Source organism: Stegostoma tigrinum, chromosome 2, assembly GCF_030684315.1.
Source record: "Stegostoma tigrinum isolate sSteTig4 chromosome 2, sSteTig4.hap1, whole genome shotgun sequence".
Lineage (NCBI taxonomy): Eukaryota > Metazoa > Chordata > Chondrichthyes > Orectolobiformes > Stegostomatidae > Stegostoma > Stegostoma tigrinum.
The window spans coordinates 106,518,055-106,543,830 of record NC_081355.1 but is presented as its reverse complement, the minus strand read 5'-3'; the positions used below and the strand labels follow the sequence as shown (position 1 = coordinate 106,543,830).

Sequence of the window (25,776 nt, the reverse complement as noted above, 5' to 3'; positions counted from 1 at the left end):
TGATACCAAATTAATATTTACTTCAGTGGCCTCATATTAGTGGAAAACAATATAATACATTATTCTAAAATTTACAGTTTAGGCCTTTACCGACTTGATGATACAGGAAGAACTGCCAGATAAGTCGAAAAGAAAACTGCAGTCTTTACAGTTATGTGCCATTTTGATTTCATCTATATTTATTCAGTACTTTTCTAAAATCTATTTTATTTGATTGAAGATTACTCTTGAAATAAAGAGGAATAAAGTTGTAGCCATTTTGTGCACAACGCATCCAAAATTCCTATTATCTATTAACATAGGATGATGAGTATAATTTTAGCTCAATTTATATATATATTTAAATTGTATACTCAATGCATTGACCAATGAAGGCATGTATGCCTAATGCCTTCTTCAGCAACCTGTCTACTTGTGGCTCCACTTTAAAGGAACTAATCACCTGCATCCCGGGTCTCTTTAGAACATAGAACAGTACAGCACAGAACAGGCCCTTCAGCCCACAATGTTGTGCCGACCATTGATCCTCATGTATGCACCCTCAAATTTCTGTGACCATATACATGTCATCAACACAGCCCAGGGCCTCCCATTAACCGTACAAGAACAAAAACAGAAATTGCTGGAAAACCTCAGCAGGTCTGACAGCATCTGTGAAGAAAAATCAGAGTTAACGTTTCAAATCCACCGACTCTTCCTCAGAACTGTACAAGTCCTGTCCTGATTTGCCCTACCAAATGCAACACCTCACATTTATCGAAATTAAACTTTACCTGTCGCTCCTCGGCCCATAGGCCCATCTGATCAAGGTGCCATTGTACTTTGAGATACTTAAATGTCATGGGAGTTTCTGCCTCTTCCAGCCCTACAGGCAATGAGTTCCAGATTCCCACCACACTCTGGATGAAAAAATGACTCACATTCCCTTCAAAACCTCCAGCCACTGACCTTAAATCTATGGCCCCAGTCACTGATCCCTTCACCAAGGACAAAGATCCTTCCTATCTACTCTATCAATGCTCCTCATAAATTTACATAACTCAGTCACGTCCCCACTCAATCTCCTCTGTTCCAAGGAATACAACCTCAGTCTACCCAATATAATTAAAACTCTCCAGCCCCGAAAACATCCTCTGCGCTCTCTTTGGTATATTCATATTCTTCCCATAATGTGGATTCAAGAACCACACTCAATAATGTAGCTGTGGCTTAACCAATGTTTCATATATTCCCAGCATAACTTCACTGCTCTTAAATTCTATGCCTCGGCTAATTAAGGCAAATATCCCACAAGCCATCTTAACCAATCAATCTACTTCTTTGTTATCCTATAGGAATGGTGGACATGCACACCAAGGTCCGTCTGAGCCTCAGTGTTTCCCAAAGTGTTGACTTCCCTCTCCTCAGATGCTATCTGACTTGCTGTGCTTTTCCAGCTCCACATTTATCGACCCTCTCCTAATGTTCATCTCTCAGTCACATCATTTCTTACATTACAGGATGTTGGGCTATGCAGTACTTTCGGAAGTCCTGAAGTAGTGAGATATACCATATATTATGTATGCATATATATCAATTCCAGCAATTAGTCAGGCTGATTTCTCTATTTCTTCATATTATTCTGAAAAAGACCATTCAGCATATATTTCTTTTCACTTCTCTTCTTACCAATCTAATTGTTCAATTGGGTAACTCCAGCCAAAGGGATTAAGAAAATCAATTTGCATAATGTGTTTATGTTTCAATTGCATTGGAATTTGGTTAAAATGCTTCTGGAGTACTCAGCGCAGTTTTAGTCTCCTTACCTCTGTCTATGATAATACTATCCTTTCTGAGTGGAATAAAGGTTAACGAGACTTGCTCCTGAGATAACAGACTGTCCTATAAAGAGAGATTAGACAAATCGGGTCCCCATTCTTTCGAGTTTTGAAGAATGGATAGTGGTCTAATTGAAACCTAAAACATACTTAAAGGGTTGGAGAGGGTAGATGCAGGCAGGATGTTTCCCCTAGACTGGAGAATCTAAAACCAAAGGGACACAATCTAAAAATACATGGGATGCCATTTAGGACTGAGATGAGGAGGAACTCTATTGTTCGGGGTTGTGAATCTTTGGCATTCTCTACCCCGGTGTAATCTTTGACTATGTATAATGTAAAGATTTGTAGATTCCCAATTGGTATACAGAGTTATGGAGACAGTGCGGGTAGAAAAAACACCGAAGTGTTCAATTAGCACGATCATATTAAATGGCAGAACAGGCTGAGTGGGCTGAATTGCCTAATCCTGTTCCTACATAGCTATGTTCATCATTAAACTAATAAGCAGTCTAGTCCATGGTGGAGTACTGTTGCATTTTCTTAAAAAACACAAATTCACATGTCAGAAATTCAACCTTAAAGATTGCAACTGCCATTTATCCTGAGCCGAGTGTCACTACTTCTTCAAGTTACCTTATCCTTCCTAACATGAATATTATGCTCATAACTTAGAAGATAACAACAGTGTTATGCAAGTCAGTTCCATTTAAAGCAGTGCAGTCCTTTGGAGAAACTTCTGAGTGGCTGTTCAGAGAAGCCAAGCCATGAGCAGCATGCACCATAAGCAGTCTGATACTGGAACTGATTCAGATAATTACAAGACAAGTTTGGAAAGTCATACAAATAAACACTTTCCAAATAATTGCACATGAAGATATCAGTTCTTTAAAGATACAACTGTATGGACACAGCCAACATATTAAAATGTCCTTATTAGGGCACAAGTTTTCTCCTGAGATCTGCACATAATACTTTTTATAATATAACTACGTACATGCTTTTTCTCCCTCTCACACTATAAACAAGTGGAGGTTGGTTACAACCCAAAACAAAAATGCATTTAATTGATTATCTCAAAAGTGTTCAGTTTAGGAATTAAAGCGATTACAAAATGAATTATGCTACATGGTAGAGAAAGAAGTTACTCATGATAACTGTGGCATCATGCCAAGCTTTCAATAAGGATTTACAGTACAAAAAGTGCTTCAGCTAACAGATTAATTCAGTTAACTGGACTTTAAAAACAATTCCCACAATCTCTTTTCTGGCTCTTAAATAGTTAGAAGAAATAAAATAACAATAAACAGTCTTGTATAAAGTGATTAATACACCTTTTCATACTCTGATGGTGAAAATTAAAAGCTACAACAATTTTCATACTCCAGGTGGCAGCTCGCCAATCTTCATACAACTACATACATTAAGATAATAAAATGTGAGGCTGGATGAACACAGCAGGCCAAGCAGCATCTCAGGAGCACAAAAGCTGATGTTTCGGGCCTAGACCCTTCATCAGAGAGGGGGATGGGGAGAGGGAACTGGAATAAATAGGGAGAGGGGGGGAGGCGGGCCGAAGATGGAGAGTAAAGAAGATAGGTGGAGAGAGTGTAGGTGGGGAGGTAGGGAGGGGATAGGTCAGTCCAGGGAAGATGGACAGGTCAAGGAGGTGGGATGAGGTTAGTAGGTAGCTGGGGGTGCGGCTTGGGGTGGGAGGAAGGGATGGGTGAGAGGAAGAGCCGGTTAGGGAGGCAGAGACAGGTTGGACTGGTTTTGGGATGCAGTGGGTGGGGGAGAAGAGCTGGGCTGGTTGTGTGGTGCAGTAGAGGGAGGGGACGAACTAGGCTGGTTTAGGGATGCAGTAGGGGAAGGGGAGATTTTGAAACTGGTGAAGTCCACATTGATACCATAGGGCTGCAGGGTTCCCAGGCGGAATATGAGTTGCTGTTCCTGCAACCTTCGGGTGGCATCATTGTGGCACTACAGGAGGCCCATGATGGACATGTCATCTAGAGAATGGGAGGGGGAGTGGAAATGGTTTGCGACTGGGAGGTGCAGTTGTTTGTTGCGAACTGAGCGGAGGTGTTCTGCAAAGCGGTCCCCAAGCCTCCGCTTGGTTTCCCCAATGTAGAGGAAGCCGCACTGGGTACAGTGGATGCAGTATACCACATTGGCAGATGTGCAGGTGAACCTCTGCTTAATGTGGAATGTCATCTTGGGGCCTGGGATGGGGGTAAGGGAGGAGGTGTGGGGACAAGTGTAGCATTTCCTGCGGTTGCAGGGGAAGGTGCTGGGTGTGGTGGGGTTGGAGGGCAGTGTGGAGCGAACAAGGGAGTCACGGAGAGAGTGGTCTCTCCGGAAAGCAGACAGGGGAGGGGATGGAAAAATGTCTTGGGTGGTGGGGTCGGATTGTAAATGGCGGAAGTGTCGGAGGATAATGCGTTGTATCCGGAGGTTGGTAGGGTGGTGTGTGAGAACGAGGGGGATCCTCTTGGGGCGGTTGTGGCGGGGGCGGGGTGTGAGGGATGTGTTGCGGGAAATACGGGAGACGCGGTCAAGGGCGTTCTCGATCACTGTGGGGGGAAAGTTGTGGTCCTTAAAGAACTTGGACATCTGGGATGTGCGGGAGTGGAATGTCTTATCGTGGGAGCAGATGCGGCGGAGGCGGAGGAATTGGGAATAGGGGATGGAATTTTTGCAGGAGGGTGGGTGGGAGGAGGTGTATTCTAGGTAGCTGTGGGAGTTGGTGGGCTTGAAATGGACATCAGTTACAAGCTGGTTGCCTGAGATGGAGACTGAGAGGTCCAGGAAGGTGAGGGATGTGCTGGAGATGGCCCAGGTGAACTGAAGGTTGGGGTGGAAGGTGTTGGTGAAGTGGATGAACTGTTCGAGCTCCTCTGGGGAGCAAGAGGCAGCACCGATACAGTCATCGATGTACCAGAGGAAGAGGTGGGGTTTGGGGCCTGTGTAGGTGCGGAAGAGGGACTGTTCCACGTAACCTACAAAGAGGCAGGCATAGCTGGGGCCCATGCGGGTGCCCATGGCCACCCCCTTAGTCTGTAGGAAGTGGGAGGAGTCAAAAGAGAAGTTGTTGAGTGTGAGGACGAGTTCAGCTAGGCGGATGAGTGTGTCGGTGGAGGGGGACTGGTCGGGCCTGCGGGACAGGAAGAAGCGGAGGGCCTTGAGGCCATCTCCATGCGGAATGCAGGTGTACAGCGACTGGACCGCGTCTCCCGTATTTCCCGCTACACATCCCTCACACCCCGCCCCCGCCACAACCGCCCCAAGACGATCCCCCTCGTTCTCACACACCACCCTACCAACCTCCAGATACAACGCATTATCCTCCGACACTTCCGCCATTTACAATCCGACCCCACCACCCAAGACATTTTTCCATCCCCTCCCCTGTCAGCTTTCCGGAGAGACCACTCTCTCCGTGACTCCCTTGTTCGCTCCACACTGCCCTCCAACCCCACCACACCCGGCACCTTCCCCTGCAACCGCAGGAAATGCCACACTTGTCCCCACACCTCCTCCCTCACCCCCATCCCAGGCCCCAAGATGACATTCCACATTAAGCAGAGGTTCACCTGCACATCTGCCAATGTGGTATACTGCATCCACTGTACCCAGTGCGGCTTCCTCTACATTGGGGAAACCAAGCGGAAGCTTGGGGACCGCTTTGCAGAACACCTCCGCTCAGTTCGCAACAAACTACTGCACCTCCCAGTCGCAAACCATTTCCACTCCCCCTCCCATTCTCCAGATGACATGTCCATCATGGGCCTCCTGCACTGCCACAATGATGCCACCCGAAGGTTGCAGGAACAGCAACTCATATTCCGCCTGGGAACCCTGTGGCCATATGGTATCAATGTGGACTTCACCAGTTTCAAAATCTCCCCTTCCCCTACTGCATCCCTAAACCAGCCCAGTTCGTCCCCTCCCCCCACTGCACCACACAACCAGCCCAGCTCTTCCCCCCCACCCACTGCATCCCAAAACCAGTCCAACCTGTCTCTGCCTCCCTAACCGGTTCTTCCTCTCACCCATCCCTTCCTCCCACCCCAAGCCGCACCCCCAGCTACCTACTAACCTCATCCCACCTCCTTGACCTGTCCGTCTTCCCTGGACTGACCTATCCCCTCCCTACCTCCCCACCTACACTCTCTCCACCTATCTTCTTTACTCTCCATCTTCGGTCCGCCTCCCCCTCTCTCCCTATTTATTCCAGTTCCCTCTCCCCATCCCCCTCTCTGATGAAGGGTCTAGGCCCGAAACATCAGCTTTTGTGCTCCTGAGATGCTGCTTGGCCTGCTGTGTTCATCCAGCCTCACATTTTATTATCTTGGAATTCTCCAGCATCTGCAGTTCCCATTATCTCCTCTACATACATTAAGATGCAGGTTTTAACATGCCTTTTAACTGCTTATGAAGAACAACAACACATGGTCTCATAGGAACATTGGAAAGAGTCTTAATTTCTTCAATTGCTTGTCATTCTTTCCTGTGTAACCTTTTGTATCATGCATTCCCTTACGTCCCACTCTTGATCTATTGATTTAGCTTCAACATTTATTTTTCATTGTGGTAGCTATCTCTCCATTTGTCTCTGACTCCATTTGTCGAAATGTGAAAGGGAGATGGTGGTGGAGTACAGGTCAGGAAATACCAGCCAACATTAAGAGGAACACTGATACCAAGCTTAACCACAAGTGAAGAATACAAGACTAAGATCACTCATGTTATAGATATGGCAAGACCAAACGTTTTCAAGGTCCAAAACTTAGGTGACATCTCCAAATACTCAGAACCAAGCAAAAACTTGGGTTCCTGCGTAACATGACCATTTCTGAAGGAAATTTAAATGTTCGGCTAATATGTGGACAATGGTTTTAATATTCCTAGCTTTAAATAGACCCCCTCCCCCAGAACTGTTAAATAAGAAGGAAGGGAAATAACGTGGCTTCTAAAAGATCTCGAATTTCTTTTATCCATCTTCTATCCGCCTCTCCCCTCTCCCTATTTCTTTCAGAATCCCATTCCCCTTCCCCAATTCTGAAGAAGGGTCTGGACCTGAAACGTCAGCTTTCCTGCTTCTCCGATGCTGCTTGGACAGCTGTGTTCATCCAGCTCTACACCTTGTTATCTCTTGAATTTCAATGATTTGATTTGATTTATTATTGTCACATGTACTGAGAAACAGTGAAAAGTATTGTTTTGTGTGCTATCCAAATAAGTAAAACCTTACAGAAGTGTATCAGGGTAACAGAACAGGATGCAGAATTTAGACTGGACTGCATTCAAAACGCTCCACAGTTTCTTGTGGTCTTGGGCAGAGCAGTTGCCATATTGAGGTGTGACACATCCAGATAGGATGCTTTCTATACTGCATCTATAAAAAAATTGGTAAAAATCATTGTGAACACACTGAATTTTCTTAGCCTTATAGAGAACTGGAGGCATTGGTGTTCTTTCTAGATTATAGCATCAACATGGATGAGGCAGGACAGATTCCTGGTGATATTTACTCTTAGCAACTTAAAGCGCTCAGCCACTTCTACCTCAGCATCATTGAACTAGGCAGGGACGTGTCCTTTCCTGTTTCCTGAAGTCAATGACCAGCTCCTTCATTTTGCTGATATTGCAGGAGAGATTGGTGTCTTTGAACCATGCCACTAAGCTCTCTATCTCTTTCTTGTGCTCTGTCTCATTGATGTTTGAGATCTGACCCACCACAATGAATTATCAGCAAATCGGTAAATGGAGTTGAACTAGGCCACATGTTTGTGACAGAATAAGGTGTACAGTAAGGGGCTGAGTGCACCGCCTTGCAGGACACCGGTGTTGAGAATTATTGTGAAGATGGTGTTATCAACTATCCTTACTGATTGCAGTCTGCAGGTCAGATAGTCGAGACTGCAGAAAGGAGAGCAGAGTCCTAGGTGTCAGAGTTTGGAGATGAATTTGTTTAGAATTATGGTGTTGAAGGCAGACCTAAAGTCAATAAATAGGAGTGTGACGTGGGTGTCCTAGGTATCCAAAAGTTCCAGGGATGAGTGTAAGGCTAGGGAGATTGCATCTGGCGTGGACTTACTGTGATCTGAGGCAACTTGCAGTGAGTGAAGGTAATCATTTCAAGGTATTGGGATTGATTTGATTGACTTTGTGAAATTTATCAGATTTTAGCACCATTATTTAGGATTTAATTAGGACCAATAACTGGAAAACCCCATTAACACCAGCGCATGCTAAATTGGGGACCATAATTGACCTATAATATGGAAATCAGGTTGTAGTGACATAACTGGATCTCAATCACCAGTTTTCATAACAGTAGATCCAAAATAGCTCACTGAAGAGAAAATGCTTTATTTTTTATGCAATAGAGTCACAAGTCACATCATCTGTTACTAACCTTTTGCATCTTTTTCTAACAGTCAGTAAATTTTGACACAGTTTACTACATCTGACACCTTCACTACATCTCCTCCCTTGTTCCATTTGGCGTGACTGTAATTTCCAGGTTCCATTCGTACCAATTCAATCATAGACACGATTTCCTCCCATTCACATCCAGTTCTATCTTCAATGTCTTTGAACTTGTCATCCGACATCCTTCCCTTTGAGAAGCAGAAACTGAAATCAGGTCAGGTTCTACAAGATTACTGACCACGCCCAACTTCATCGGTCTTCCAGACATCCAACATCAGATAAGCAATAAAATATTGAGAAGGAAGAAGCCATAGTCCTATCACAAAATCAATTCCCTAATCATCGATCTATCCCTCTTCTTGACTATGCCACAAGGCCGTATTAAACCCTCATGGTCTAAAATGACAAGAAATATGGGAGTACCACTACCTGCAAATTCCCTTCTGTACAAGACACCATCCTGACTCAGACCTATAGCACCATTTCTTCATACTCTTTGGGTCAACGTCCTCTTAACTGCACTGCGAGTGTAACTAAGACTATGGACTGCAGCAGTTCAAGGAGGCGGTTCACTACCACATTCTCAAGGGAACAATAAATGTTGGCCTAACCAGTGTCACGCACACCTCGAAAACATTTTTTTTTAAATTCAACTTTGGCATATTATTTAATATTTAGCTGAGCTACTGACTACTGCTGTCTTCTATGTCACCAAGGCCATGTACTTTGACCTCTGTCACTTCTACAGTAGATTATTCCATACTTTCCTAGTCAGCCTCCTGCACTGCCCCCTCCATAAATATAACCTCATTCAAAACATACTAAGTTAAGTCATGTTCCATTTAGCCATCAACCACCTTTGGGTCTCAGCTTGTCTAAACTTCAATTTTAAATGTTTTCAAAACATTTGCAACCTTGCAGCTTCTGACCTTTGCAGCTTCCTCAAAGATCACTGTGCTCTTCCAGTTTGGGGGTTTTGAGCATCTCTGGTTTTATCTTTTCACCACAGTCTCCATTCTACTTTCGGATTCCTCAGTTCTAAGCTCTCAAATTTCCTCTATTTCTCTTTCTCTTTCCTCCTTTAAGATACTCCCTAAAGGCCAACACTTTGGGTAAAAATTTGATTACCTAAGATCCCCTGAGGTGGCTTGGTGCCAATTTTTATTTGATTTCATTACTGTGAATTCATTTGAGAATGTTTAAACTACTTATTGTGTATATAGGTTCAGGTTGAATTTGTCAGAATAAATTACACAGGTTAAGCTCTCTGATTATTAGTTTTATCTGTTCATTTGTGGGGTGCAGCTTTGCTAGCAGGCCAGCATTTCTTGGCCGTCCCTAGTTGCCCTTCAGAAGGTGGTGGTGAGTTGCCTTCTTGAACCATTGCAGTCCACCTGCTGTGAGTTGACCCACAATGCCACTGGGGAGGGAATTCCAGGACTTTGACCCAGCAACAGTGAAGGAACAGCATTATATTTCCAAGTCAGGATGGTGAGTCGCTTGGAGGGAAAGGAGGTGGTGTTGTTCCCAAATGTCTGTTGCCCCTGTCCTTCTAGATGGAAGTCGTTGTGGGTGTGGAAGGTGCTGTCTGAGGTCCTGTGGTGAATTTCTGCATCACATCTCGTACATAGTACGCACTGCTGCTGCTGAGAGTCGGTGGTGGAGTGAGTGGATGCTTGTCGATAAAGTGCCGATTGAGCAGGCTGCTTTGTCCTGGATGGTGTCAAGCTTCTTGAGTGTTGTTGGGGCTGCACTCATCCAGGTAAGTGAGGAGGCTTGCGCCTTGTAGACAGCGGACAGGCTTTGGGGAATCAGGAAGTGAGTTCCTCACGGCAGCATTCCTAGCCTCTGTCCTGCTCTTGCAGCCATTGCGTTTATGTGGCGAGTCTAGTTGAGTTTCTGATCAATGCTAACCCCTAACCTGTTGATGCTGGGAGATTCAGTGATGGTAACACCACTGACTGTTAAGAGATGGTGCTTAGATTGTCTCTTATTGGTGATGGTCATAGCCTGGCATTTGTGTGGCGCAAATGTAACTTGTCACTTGTCAGCCCAAACCTGGGTATTATCCAGATCTTGTTGCATTTGAACATGGACTGCTTCAGTATCTGAGGAGTCACGAATGGTGAATGTTGTGCAATCATCAGCAAATATCACCACTTCTGACCTTATGGTGGAGGTAAGGTCATTGAGGAAGCAGCTGAAGATGGTTGGGTCTAGGACACCACCCTGAGGAACTCCTGCAGAGATGCGTTGCAGCGGAGTAGACTGACCTCCCACAACCACGACCATCTTCCTATGTGTCAGGTATGACTCCAATCACCGGAGAGTTTTCCCCCGATACCTACTGTTTCCAGTATTGCTTTGAGCTCTTGATGCCACACTCAGTCAAATGCCACCTTGATATCAAGGGCTGCCACTCTTGCCTCACCTCTGGAATTCAGTTCTTCTGCCCATGTTTGAGTCAAGGCTGTAATGAGGTCAGGAGCTGAGTGGCCTTGGTGGAACCCAAACTGGGCGCCACTGAGCAGATTATAGTTGAGCAGATGCTGCTTGATTATCTCATTCAGAAATAAATTCTGCTGCATGCAATGAGGATCTGCCAATTCTGGTAGCCTCAAATCGAAGTTCTCAACCTGCAAAATGCACTAGTCAACTCATTCTGGAGAACTCTGAACTGGTTATGCCTCCAGTGTTTCCCCTTTCCCCCACACAATCAATATCAGTCCCTAGAGAGATATCTGTATAATAAATTGTATTAAAGTGTTTGATTCTTTGACAAACATTAAATATTCATAATTCTGTATGGATTATGGGATTTGTTTGAAGTGACTAGCTCATTACCATTTGCAATTTTGTCTTGATTTTGCCCCATAACGTTCTTACAAAGGACAATTAACTCAAATAATAGAAAAATTTCAATACAAAGTGCAAGTTTTCAACAAACTAGTGTGCCAACACTTGAAATTCTGTGTACCATTTATTGCTTATCATGAGCGTCTACTAACATTAAGTTTAAATGATAGCAAAATGAGTAACTGATTTCCAGTTTTAGGGATAGCTTACATCATAAATCCCACTTTGGATCAGACACTTGGGACAGATAATGTAACTGATAATTTTGAAATTAACTTTTAATTGAAGATTTGCATCCCTAATTTTGACTACTGCATGGTATGCCCTTCAGAGTTCAAAGCAGGTTTAAACGTGTGTAGAAGCTGAGAGATGGGAGTGTGACACCTACAGCACAACAATGGGGATATAAATGTTAGATATCAGATATACATGATAGACAGTGTTGGTAAATGAGTGAAGGGATAGTGGTGAACAGAGCAGTGTGTGATTTTGTATGGATCTATTGACCAGCTATGCAAGATCATTATTCTTCTTCTTGTATTTAGGTCTGTATGGCTACACTGCCTTCTTTGCATTTTCATTAAGTATCTAAAAGGACATTTTGTAGATACAGAACCTCTCCCTACCTGTCCAATTTGTACAAAAGCGTGTCCAATGCTGCATGAGAACATCTTCAGGCTGCTTTCTGCCCTGTTGTACTGTCTGCATCCTTCTCCATGCTCAGGCTCTTTCCAAACAGCTCAGGTCCTGCTAAAGCCAGAATATCCCTTTCTATTTAAACGCTACAGTTCGGTTTTACTCTTCTGGAAAATGCAGATAATTTAAATTACCTTCAAATAAGTTAGTTTTTGTCTCTCAATTTAACCCAAATTCAGAGTTGTAATCTCTCATTGTGTAACATGTTATATAAAAAAAATGCTGGAAAAGCTAAACTTGTTTGGTCCTCAAATTACTTTCATTGTTTGATTCCACAGTCAATCCCTTCCCAAATTAAAGCCTCAATTATCCACTATCCTTTGATCTCACAGTAAAAGAAATTAAAGGATTACACAGATTATGTCATCATTCTGCACGCATTCAAAAGAGTGTTGCAAGCGCACCTGGCAAGTGTTGCTCATTGGAAGTGACAATCACTTTTTGATTTCAAGTACGGCCCGTTCCAACCAAACTCAGTCCGGATGAATGCAGATCTGCCTATTTAAGTTTCTTTTACTGCATTGTTTTTGCTGTTATAAATCTTAGAACATTTCTCTTATGTTGAGAACTCAAAGATTTGTTGTGAATAAACTTCAGAAAATAATAAATATGCAACCTATAAAAAAAGTGTCTGATTTATTTACTCATTCAAGCAAGCAATTTACAATGAGCAACATTTTAAATATCTTTGCATCTTAGCTAAAATCTCCAAATGTTAAAACTGTGTGGATGGAGATGGTGACATTAAAAAAAATTTAGAATGTTACAATAATATCTATTTCAATACTAAATACATTGTTTGCACTACATTTCTGGAATCCAAATTCCAAGCAAACTTCTCTGTGCATTGATGTGACAATGAAATTTGTGTGTGAAGACCCCAAAGCATCCTTAAAATGATTTAACAAATTAAACAAAAGCTTTGTGAAATTAAATGGAATTCTGTGGTTTAACTGAAAAGGAATCGATCACAGAAAATGGCAAAGTTAGGATGACTCTTTGAAGTTATGCATCTACTACACCTGGAACTCCATGTATTTTGGGCTTCTTAACCGAAACTTGTCTAAGCACTCTGAAAGCTGCACATTTCAATTTAACAGGATAACTTCTCACACATTGAGCTAAGAGCACAGGCTCAGTGGGGGCACTATTTTTTTCAAGCAGCAGAAGGTTAAAAGGGGATTTTCCAGAGGTGTTAAAAATGATCCATGGAGTAAAGAAGATAAACATAGATCCTTCACAGAGAGTAAGAACTGCCAATGCTGGAGTCAGAGATAACGCAGTGTGGAGCTGGAGGAACACAGCAGGCAAGGCACCATCAGAGGAGCAGGAAAGCTGACATTTCGGATCAGGACCCTTCTTCATAAACATAGATCCTTTCTGCTGGAAGATAAATTGAAGATATCTAAGCAATTAAAGTGGAGTTAGATCACGCTACACTGCAAAATCACAGGTAAGTTATCATTTGGCATCAACATCTCTCTGCAAAATCCTTTCAGCACAGCAACTCCTGTGAGAAAGCTAAAGATCTGAAAACTGGAGACAAAGTAAGACAAGTGTAAAATCATAGTATGAAACAATAAGCAGACACCGCTAAGGAATGGGGGATTCTGCCACTGAGTTTGTCAACTATTCTGAAGCACAAGGCAAAAATCTTGGAATAGTTTGACAAATAGGCAATCCCTTGAGCAAGGAATAGGTTAAGAACGATTGTCTATTCTGACATGGAAGAAGTTCTGCTAATGCACTCAAAACAACTTAAGCAGAGAATACAAGATAACAAAGTTTGGAGCTGGATGAACACAGCAGGCCTAGCAGCATCTCAGGAGCGCTCCTGAGATGCTGCTTGGCCTGCTGTGTTCATCCAGCTCCAAACTTTGTTATCTTGGATTCTCCAGCATCTGCAGTTCCCATTATCTCTTAAGCAGAGAATATATCTATCTATCTCTGATCCAAACCACCAAGAAATGGTTATAACTCTAGCAGAGGGGCTGGCCACAATGAGTTCACCCGCAGCCACGGACTGTTGGACCAATTCAAGGCAAGGCATGGCATCATCATCCACTTGGTAAACAACAAGAGTGCAGCAATTACAATAACAAATGGTTGCCAAATTGTCTTGCTGTAATCTGAATGAGTGTACACCAAGGGACAAGAACAGAAATTGCTGGAAAACTTAAAATTTTCAAGTCACTGATTGACATTAGCTCTGACTTCTCTCCAAAGATGCCACCAGACCTGCTGAGTTTTTCCAGCAATTTCAGTTTTTGTTTGTGATTTTCAGCATCCACAGGTCTTTTGATTCTTTTTGTACACTAGGGGCCCTTTTTAAAATGGATGAAACCAGCCTGTTTAAACACTAAAGAGTGATGCGTTAATAAGATGAAACGTATAATGGTGGAAAGGAGTCTGTCACTCCCAAGGTCCGCGCCAAAATGGACTCCATCTTGTAGCAGGGAAGTCCAAGAAGCTATGCTGCTCTGCAAAGGTCATGACCTATAACATATGAGATGGCCAAAATGCCTGGGTGCTCTCCAAAGTTTTTGAAGTGTGAATCAAGAAAGCAGACAATACATCTGAAAAGATGAAAGGAAGATTATTATCACCACAGACAACCACTCCTGACACTGCTGACCTCAACAGTACAGAGCTAATGTCACTGTCTCCTAACACAATGGGGTCAGGGGGATGAAGAAGAGCATAAAACTAACCACCAACATCAGCTGAGCTCTCATATTATCGAGGCAACTGACAAGGAAAGAGAACAACCTAACCTTTCTCAAGGCATGGTTCATGATGATGACGATGATGATGGCAGCCACAGTCACCAAATACTCCACCAGGCTATGACTGCACCCGACACCAAAAACAAGGGCAGCAGGGTTACACCAACCACTCTGATGCCAAAGTTCTCATTGTTCACCTACAGGAAGCCAGCATGGTAATTCCAGCAGTGGCAACCATGGAAACCCATGTTGAAGTGGACCACAGTGTACAGTGCACAATGGAACTTGTTGATGGCAATGGTTGATGTAGTCCCTTGTTAATGCAAGGAGTTCAAGGATACGGTTGGACCCTGAACAGTCTGATGAACAGCTGTCCGTACATGTGCCTGAATCCCTAGTGAAAACCACAAAGGACGTAGACATGCTCTGGGATTTTCAACGCAGCACGACACGACAAAAAGATATTGTGATGAGATGGAGAACTGTACTAACTCCAAAACAGCACACTAAGGAGGGAAAAAAAGACTACTGAGTTTTTCCAGAGCTAAGTCCCAATATTTTTCAAAGAATTTTACCTTACAAGGTCAGGCTATTTTAAGGTGTGAATACATTTACTGTGTCACTGTTTTCATTGGTACTTTATTGGCAGAGTAAGTTTGGAGACGAAGCTAGGTTTCACAGGGGTTTCTTCATCTATTTCAAAGCTCTAGTCAACACACATTTGTGGGTAGGTCCTCTACAGTTCAATGTATCACAATTTTTATTGCACAGGATTCAAAACTTAAATGAATCATTACTCAAAGAAAAAGAAGAAAGCAAGAAAGTAAGCCTGTAAAATTAGTATGGAAACTAAACTGAGTGTAGGCAAGGTATAAATGGCTCCTGTTCACATGAAAAAAATAAACCACACTACTGCACTCAAATCTGCTGAGCAATGGATATCCATGACTAAAAGGAAGATATACATCTTGAAGTAATCTGCATTGTGAATTACATTGAATTCATTTGCGGCCAAACACAGCAGTCTCTTTTAAGACAGACTGCAGTTAATAACTTGGATAAAAACAAAATGCTGGAGAAATTCAGCAGGTCTGGCAGCATCTGTGGAGACAGAAACAAAATTAACTTTTTGAATTCAATATGACACTTCTCCCCACACTGTTTTTATTACAGATCTCCAGTTTCCACAGTCCTTTGCTTTTATTTTAATTCCTAATTAAATATTGTTTGATGGTTCTTGAGGAGGAAATCAGACAAAACCCTTGCTCTAGATATTCCATGTGCTGCGTCTTTTTTAAAGGCATGAAGCTGGTACAAAGATATCTAATGTTACAAATCCAGCTAGTGTCATTGCCCTGACCCTGGATGTTTCTAGAACACCTTGAGACATGGTTTATTTTGAAAGAAGGTGTTCGTTAGACAACGCTAATGGGTAGCAGAATAGTTCAGGTATTGTCTCTCTCCTTGCGTTCATTGCTCCAAAGCCATGACATCCAAGACTGGAAAGCCATACCATATGGTCTGTGCTAATTTATGGCTGAAATCTTCCACTGGATCGAGATGTTCTTAGTTGGGGATTCTGCTGATAGCGACATCAAGATCCACACACGATTAGTTTTTTTGCCTCTATACTGGAGTACATCATTAGAACATCAATTCTCCTGAGATTAACTGACCCAAATGGAGGTGAGAGAAGGAAGGAGAGAACACATTATGAACTATTTGTGAGGGTTCCAACAATTCAAAGTACTATGTACCTTACAACAAATCTGACACTCTATTCTCACATTTCCTTCTGCAAACTCTTCTCATGTCAGGTGAATGTTTAATATTTTTCTTAGATCTGTTTATTCTTGTTTCTTGTAAAGGGGTTACCTCACTGTTTGGTTTTTTAAGTCAGTCACAGTTGGGCTGTGTACATTATTGACCAGTCAGTATTTTCCCAGTCATCCTGTTCAGAGGTGTTATTACCCACCTCTAGCGCAGGTGGGACTGGAATCTGGGCCTCCTAATCCATGGGTAAGGACATTACCACTGTACCATAAGTTGACTGCATAGGATCCTGGGATTCCACCTTGCCAATCAAATAGTTTGCATCATCCTTTTTATTTACTTATCCAATTAAATGGATTACTTCAATTTGTTAAGCAGAGACTTCCAGGTACAAGCAGTCATTCAGTTGCTTGCTAGTCCGGGACTACTTAGTTTGAGGAGATGGTGACTGGCCAGTGAGACATGATGGTTCCTACCATCTATAGAGACAGCAGCAGTATCTGGTCTCTGCACCAATCAAGTTGGGGTTATCACTTACAATTGTTGACTGCTGCATTATGTCAGTGCTCTTCAGCAAAGCTGGAGTGCTCTGCTAGGGTGGGTGATACATGAATTCTTTCTCAGAATTTCTTTCTCAATTCCCAGTTAAATCCAAAGCAATACAGAACACCAGGTTCAGCACCGATTTGGATGTAGGAGTTGCCAGAAAGTTGGCTTATTTAGACATCAGTCTTCCCTTGGGCTACACTCCAGATTTGACATGAGGGTTTGTTCTCTGAATCTTTCACTCCTCCAAGGTAGTGGAGTTATTCAACAATAATTGGGTGCTTGGTTTCTGAGGTTCAGAGTGGGCCCACGTGGTAGGTGGGCTCACACACTGCAAACCTGGAGTCCAAACCATTTCAGTTCCTCTGAAGCTTCAGCCCAGACTCTCAAGTTTGTGTGTGGCTTTAAGGAGGCACAGTCAAGAACCTGCAGGTGGGTGGGCTGTCCCCTGATGGGGAAAGACATATACATTTTGCCCTTCGCACTGTACTACTGCTAGCCAGTGGTGTAGGTTGGAAATGAAAAGTAAATTCCCTCACAAAATCAAAGGTATGATCTGTTCAATACACAATGTTCAATACAGGGCAGCACAGTGGCTCAGTGGTCAGCACTGCAACCTCACAGCACCAGGGACCTGGGTTCGATTCCAGCCTCGGGCGACTGCCTGTCCAGAGTTTGCACATTCTCCCCAGGTCTGTGTGGGTTTCCTCCGGGTGCTCCAGCTTCCTCCCACAGTCCAAAGGTATGCAAACTAGGTGGATCTGCCCTACTAAATTGCCCGTAGTGTTCAGGGGCGTGTGGGTTATAGGGGGATGGGTCTGGATGGGACGCTTTAAGGGCGGTGTGGACTTGATGGGTCAAAAAGGCCTGTTTCCACTCTGTAGGTAATCTAATCTATATAGAATATACACAGGCCACTAACTTGGTCCAATTTACACATGCACTTATCATAGAGTGGAAACAGGCCCTTTGGCCCAAAAGGTCTACACTGACCCTCACAGCATCAGCCAGACCCATCTAATCTACACATCCCTGAACACTACTGGCAATTTAGCACAGCCAATCCACCCAACCTACACATCTTTGGGCTGTGGGAGGAAAACCGCACAGACAAGAGGAGAACATGCAAACTCTACACAGTCAGTCAAGGCTGGAATTGAACCCAGGTTCCAAGTGCTGTGAGGCAGCAGTGTTAACCACTGAGCCACCATGCCACCCTATTTTCAAATAAGACCTCAGCTTCCTTCTTCTTCTGACTTTCAGAAAAAGCCTCTATATCCTGTCTTTCCTTAACATGCATCAATTCAATTAATCTCCTCCCCATCCTCACCATTCCCTATCTCTAAAATTAGCTGCAACCCCTCAACTCAAAATAATTGAATTCCGCTAATTCTAGGTTCTTCTTCCTGCCCTATTTTCATTTTTAAGCTGCCATGCCTTCAGCTGCCTACTTCCTAAGCTCTGAAATGTCCTCACAAAAACTCTCCAACCCTCCATCTTCACTCCTTTCAGACTCCTTCTCATCTACATCTTCAATCAAGCTTTTAGTCACCCAGCCTATGAAGCAGATTTTACTTGTTCCCAGGAGGCAGCTTTGGAACAGGAGCTGGTGAAATAGAAGGGAGCTGCACTGCTGAAACAACCTGACAATCACACCACTGGGGAATTATCCCAGCACTGTCTGGTAGCAAATCTGCTTCTAGCCGCTTTAAAGTACCTCGCATTATGGGTCACTTTATGCAGCTACTGGCATTTCAAAGGCAAGGCAATCCCCCACCACACAGAGACTGTGATGGGTTGGGTTAGCTCAGTTGCCTACACTGCTGGCCTGCAAAGCAGACAGATACCAATATTGTAGGTTCAAATCCAACACTAGTTCAGGTTACCACAAAGGACTCTCTTTCTCAGCGTCTCCCCTTGCCTGAGGCATGGCAACCCTCACGTTAAACCACCACCAGTTATCTCTGTCTAATGCCAGAGCAGTTGAATTGTCCACTAAGAGTATGGTGACTTCTGAAATCCATGAATTGTTATGTTTTTGGACATTTTCTATTTGGAATGATTTACCTGCCAACTCGAGTTGATTGGCATGCAGTTTCCTGGACATGTTCTATCTACTTTTTCAATATGGATAATGCCTTAGAAATCCTTGATCCTTCTACCAAGTGAATATTTTAATGAATTAAGAAAATGTAAAACTGGCTCTGCGATGTCTTTTCTAGATTCTTTTAAAAGCAAAACAGATTTTATTCTCTTCAAATCTAAGTAATTTATTTCAGAAAATGTGATTGCATCATTTTTAATATGTTCTAATATCATGCCTATCTGATCTGTCTCCCTGAAGCAATTTTTTAACATTTTTCTCATTTTGCTGTCAGTGCATCTGACTTAATCTTGTTCAAGCCTCATGGCATTATTCCTATCTCGACTTTCAGGTTTTTTCTTTAAACTTGTATGACTGAAGAATAGTTTACCATCTTGTTTTGTTCCTTGGTAAATTAATTTCATAGTGCTTCCCTGACTTTCAAATTGATTTTTTAGCTTCTAAACTCTCTATATTTTGTCTTGGCATATGATCCCCTGTGATCCATTTAGAAAGTATTATGTTATTTTCCTTATCCTCAATGTTTTCTTCATCTCTTCATTCATCCATGTGGTTTCATTAGTTTTCAGTTTGTTCTTATGTTTTCATCAGAATGCAATTTTTCTTCAAGCAGTTTAACATCATTTTAAATGCTACCTGTTGCTGCTCAACATCACAGTTTATCAGTCTTATTATCGATTTCACGGTCCACAAGTTCTACTTTCACTCCCTCAAAATTGTTTTTCTCTAATCTATTATCCAGATTTTGGTCATCCTCATCTCAAATATTATCTCGAAAACTACATATGGCCACGATTTCTTAGCTACTCCCCCACTTCCACTTCTCTTCTTAGCTGTTGTTTATTCTCCACGCCTATAATGAGCCACATTTCTCCCTAAATTGGGCTTCTTGAATATGGGTCAAAAACCTCCCCTGGTCAATTAAAAAGGGAGCAGTTTAAGGCCCCATGTTGATTATTTGCCTTTTCTTTTAAGAAAATAACTACACGAAAATGGACCAATGTCATTATTGGAAGGAAAGAAAACTAGATTGCGGATGTCAAAGGAAGAAAATCATTTCTTTACCAATGCCACACAGCAGACCCTCATCTAAAACTTGTGGTTGTGCTCTTGCTTCAAGTGGAAAAAAGTTAAGCAAAGCACATTTTCCCATTAAGACAGGTGTAAATGCTATAGTTAGGTTCTTAGGACATGTTTATAGAAATGCATTTGTACACTTTCATTTGCCATAGTAACGTGGCATAGCTGCATTGTGTTATACGCAGAAGCCATAAAACCTTGTGCATGGCACATGCGGTCTGAAGAGAGTAGCAGTTGTTGCATAGATTTTGAGAGCTATAAGAGAGTCAGCCATGAGAAGAAGCATCACAGAATAATTAAAAACTTTGGTCTGCAATGCTATACTGATGGAGGAGTCTATGAATTTTTTAGTGCTTGTTCCTATGGAGATAGAGACAGAGTCATACAGCATGGAAACACACTCTTCAGTCCAACAAGTCCACATTGACCATGTTCCCAAATTAAACTGGACCCATGTACCTGCATTTGGGCCATATCCCTCCAAATCTTTCCCGTTCATGTACTTATCCAAATATCTTTTAAATGTTGTAACTGTACCTGCATCTACTACTTCTTCTGGCACGTTATTCCACACATGAAACACACTATGTGAAAAAGTTGCTCCTCATGTCCTTTTTAAATCTTTCTCCTCTCACTGTAAAAATACTACCCGTAATTTTGAACTCCCCAACCTTAGGGAAAAGACCCTCGTTATTCACCTTACCTATGCCTTCATGATTTTATAAACCTTCATAAGGGCACCCCTCAAACTTCTACAATCCATTGAGAAAATTCCCAGCCTACCCAGCCTCTTGTTACAAGTTAGTTAAAGACTCTATTCCCAGCAAACATCCTGGTATTTTTTTTTTATGAACCCCTGCCAGCTTAATAATATCCTTCCTATAATTGGACCACCAGAACTGAATACAGTACTCCTGAAGTGGCCTCACCAACACCTTGCACAATCTCAACATGATGTCCTAACACTTATACTTAAAGGGATGAGCAAAAATATCAATGTCTTCTTAACCACCCTGTATACCTGTGATGCAACTTTCAAAGAAATATGTACTCGAACTTCTAGGTCCCTCTGTTTGATAACACTACCCAGGGCCCTACCATTAATCGTATCGAATAAAAGCGCTATGAAGCAGACTTTCAATTTCTAAGAATTTCAATCCCAAAATTATGAGGTGGAGGTGCTGGTGTTGGACTAGGGTGGACAAGGTCAGAAATCACATGACACCAGGTTATAGCCAACACATTTATTTCAAAACACAAGCTTTCAGGGAATAGCCCTTTCACCTGACAAAAGCTTGTGATTTCAAATAAACCTGTTGGCCTATAACCTGGTGTCGTGTGATATCTGACCTTGCGCAAAATTATGAGACAGCCACAGAGTTAAGCAGAAAATCCTAACAATTAAGAGTAACAACATTGTTATCAGTGCTGGGCAATATAACCCATATTATGCTCTGGGCCTCACTGCAGAAAAGCCAGACAGGAGAATATTTTAAGGCTTTGAAGACCTTTTTTGAACAAATGTCATTTATGAAAGGTATATGTCTTACATAGGAGCTCAGGAAGAGGAGGAAACCATTGTTCAGTATGTGGCGACAGTAAGATCAACTGATTGAACCAGAGAGATTAGGCAACTGAAAGGTAATGTCATCGGAGATTAGACTCTCTTAGGAATAAGAAAGTCCTTGAGAACACATCTGCTGACAGAGAAGGCAGTTATTTTGAAGAAGACAACTGACGTGTGTCGAAACCCTGATTGATAATCACCAAATATCAGCTAGGAAATATTATTATGGAACTGACAAAGCTTTGCAATATTTTGTGACAGTTCAGACCTAACAAAAACAAGACAATGAAGAAAAGAAAGAAATGCTTGCAGAAGAGGCAACAAAAAGATCAAAGCTAGAGTTCAAGATACAGATTCTGTAAACAACACGAAAATGAAAGAAGTTGAAACATAGCCAGTATGAGGAAAGCAGTGCTCAGGCTACAAGAAGATAATTCACTCTGCTCGTATGCGTTTTGATGAAAAGAAGCAAACCAAAACTACAAACATGGCTGTTGGAGAGATGGTGGATGCTGATTTTGACTCATCACTTTACACCGTATGACAGGTTGGCACAATCCAGTCTTAAAGTGATAAATGGTTTATGACTGTTAAAATAATGACTGCAATAGAACAGCATCAAGTGAATGAAAAATGTCAGATAGACACTAGTGTTATGTGCAACATTAAAAGCTTCACTGATCTGTGTGAAGTGGCTCAAGATGGCAACTCCAAAATTCTGCCACAGAAAGAAATTTAAGTCTACACAATGAGACAGTAATCATCACAAGAGGACAAACAAAGATAAGGACAATGAAATGGGAAGAACTAAGATCCACAGTTCTAGACAGTAAACTTTAAGCAAAATCCATTCATCTCAGCTGTAAAAAGTCAAAAGAATGGACTGGTAACTCAACATGTAGAAGAGGAGTTATGCAAGACTTCTCAGAGTATCTAACTATCGAGTGCTGAACAGATTCTTAAAGTTACAGCAATGTTTTAACAGGCTCTGGGTGTTTTCTGTCACGTCTATCATTTCAATGCAAACGAGACTGAGACGCTAAATGAGCATTGATGTTAAGTAAGAGAGAAGCATGGCCAAATCTCGCGAAACCAGTATGTGAAAATAGGTTCGGTCATGGTATCAGAGATAATGGGAGCTGCAGATGCTGGAGATTCCAAGATAATAAAATGTGGGGCTGGATGAACACAGCAGGCCAAGCAGCATCTCAGGAGCACAAAAGCTGACGTTTCGGGCCTAGACCCTTCATCAGAGAGGGGGATGGGGGGAGGGAACTGGAATAAATAGGGAGAGAGGGGGAGGCGGACCGAAGATGGAGAGTAAAGAAGATAGGTGGAGAGGGTGTAGGTGGGGAGGTAGGGAGGGGATAGGTCAGTCCAGGGAAGACGGACAGGTCAAGGAGGTGGGATGAGGTTAGTAGGTAGCTGGGGGTGTGGCTTGGGGTGGGAGGAAGGGATGGGTGAGAGGAAGAACCGGTAGGGAGGCAGAGACAGGTTGGACTGGTTTTGGGATGCAGTGGGTGGGGGGGGAAGAGCTGGGCTGGTTGTGTGGTGCAGTGGGGGGAGGGGATGAACCAATCCCCGGATACAACGCATTATCCTCCGACACTTCCGCCATTTACAATCCGACCCCACCACCCAAGACATTTTTCCATCCCCTCCCCTGTCTGCTTTCCGGAGAGACCACTCTCTCCGTGACTCCCTTGTTCGCTCCACACTGCCCTCCAACCCCACCACACCCGGCACCTTCCCCTGCAACCGCAGGAAATGCCACACTTGTCCCCACACCTCCTCCCTCACCCCCATCCCAGGCCCCAAGATGACATTCCACATTAAGCAGAGGTTCACCTGCACATCTGCCAATGTGGTATACTGCATCCACTGTACCCGGTGCGGCTTTCTCTACATTGGGGAAACCAAGCGGAGGCTTGGGGACCGCTTTGCAGAACACCTCCGCTCAGTTCGCAACAAACAACTGCACCTCCCAGTCGCAAACCATTTCCACTCCCCCTCCCATTCTCTTGATGACATGTCCATCATGGGCCTCCTGCACTGCCACAATGATGCCACCCGAAGGTTGCAGGTACAGCAACTCATATTCCGCCTGGGAACCCTGCAGCCATATGGTATCAATGTGGACTTCACCAGTTTCAAAATCTCCCCTTCCCCCACTGCATCCCTAAACCAGCCCAGTTCATCCCCTCCCCCCACTGCACCACACAACCAGCCCAGCTCTTCCCCCCCACCCACTGCATCCCAAAACCAGTCCAACCTGTCTCTGCCTCCCGAACCGGTTCTTCCTCTCACCCATCCCTTCCTCCCACCCCAAGCCGCACCCCCAGCTACCTACTAACCTCATCCCACCTCCTTGACCTGTCCGTCTTCCCTGGACTGACCTATCCCCTCCCTACCTCCCCACCCACACCCTCTCCACCTATCTTCTTTACTCTCCATCTTCGGTCCGCCTCCCCCTCTCTCCCTATTTATTCCAGTTCCCTCCCCCCATCCCCCTCTCTGATGAAGGGTCTAGGCCCGAAACGTCAGCTTTTGTGCTCCTGAGATGCTGCTTGGCCTGCTGTGTTCATCCAGCCCCACATTTTATTATCTTCGGTCATGGTATAGTGCCAGCAGAGGTTGCGTCCAAACAACTTAGATTTCACACAGGAACCCAACTTGATAGATCATGACTGTACTTGGGTTGGTTGAAGTGGTCTCATGCTGAACCTTAAGCAGATAATGCTGCAGATTTTGTTTTTACAACAATCCAGATGTTTATTACGAAAGGGGCGAAGATAAATTACAAAATCCAAATTACCTACTTAGAATACAAATGCAAAGATTTTAAAGGCACAGTAGAAATATAATCCTATTAACCCTAAACATGTCTTTATAAATGGGAAAGAATTAAAACAGGTCTTGTATGCTGCCAGTACCCCAGTAGCATTCTCAAACACGACTTCTGGTACAGTATGCAAACAGTGTCCCTCTATTTGGCATCTTGATGGGTTTAAGTCACTTGGGACTCCAACTTTTAAACAGAATTAGGGTAATTTCTTTGAGAACAGCTATCCTGTTCCATAATCTTCATAGGACTAAAATCCAATCCAAAGTTAAAAATGAAGGTGAAAATTAAATAAAATCTGTAAAACCTTTTGAGACTCCAATATTTACCATGCACGGCTGCAACAAATTACTAATAAGTAATTAGAAACCCATTACTGCACAAAACCTTTCCACCCTCCATCTAGACTTCAAAAACCTTTGAAAATAAATCACCATGCTTATTGAAATTAATAATAAGTTAATAATTAATTGAAACACACAAAAACCCACCAGTTACTAGCTCAATCCCAGAGATGCAAGCTTTCAGCAACTAACAAGGTGTGACACTTATAAATCTTTCAGTTTACCTCACAATAGAGAAAGGAAATGATAAAGACAAGTCCCTTGTGAGAATGACATACAATTCCCAGCAATAAAAACAGGATATGCTGGAACATAAAGAGAGAAGTAATGTCTTTGTGAGAAAGGCAACAATCATGGGAGATATTTATCTACATATTGACCAGAAAGTCAGATACGCAAAAGATCAAAAGATGTTGAGATCAACTTTTCATAGAATGTTTTTGGAATGGTTTCTTAGAACAGCTTGTTCAGATGCCAACCTGGGAGCAGGATATATTCGATATACTATCGTACAAAAGGCATGTTGTTTCATTAAGGATTTCATAGTGAAGACACCCTGAGGTAACAGCGTCTATAACACAAATGAATTTTACATTTAGTTCAAGGGAGAGACAAGTGGATCCAAGATAACTGTTAAATTTAACTAAGGGAAATTAGGATGACATGAAGGTAGATCTGGGTAAAGGGGACTGGTATATTAGGTTACTAGAGATATAGCGGCAGACATTGGAGAGAATAATTCATAATACACAGAACAGGTACAGTCTAATGAGTACGAAAAATGCCATGAAATTGAACTATCATATGTCATAGAGATGTACAGCACAGAAACAGACTCTTCGGTCCAACATGGACATGTTGACCAGATATCCTAAATCAATCCAGTCCCATTTTGCTTTCTTTATTCATTCATGGGATGAAGGCATGACTGGCTAGGCAGCATTTATTGCCCATCTCTAATTGTTCAGAGGACAGTTTGGAGTCAAC

The 25,776-nt window shown here is 42.8% G+C and overlaps 1 protein-coding gene across 4 annotated transcripts in view; it reads right to left on the bottom strand.

Moving 5' to 3' along the window:
- ctnnal1 (catenin (cadherin-associated protein), alpha-like 1) overlaps positions 1–25,776 on the bottom strand; it is a 311,456-nt gene that overhangs the window by 137,037 nt on the left and 148,643 nt on the right. Inside the window, exon 2 of one of the 4 annotated variants that reach the window (XM_059638321.1) lies at positions 8,239–8,443. The exons of 2 other annotated variants lie outside the window; for them this stretch is intronic. In XM_059638321.1, coding sequence (XP_059494304.1) covers positions 8,239–8,247 — 9 coding nt within the window. In that variant the 5' untranslated portion in view covers positions 8,248–8,443. Of the gene's footprint in view, positions 1–8,238; positions 8,444–11,737; positions 11,817–25,776 lie in introns of those variants that run through there. One more of the 4 variants, XM_048554141.2, reaches the window with a different exon arrangement.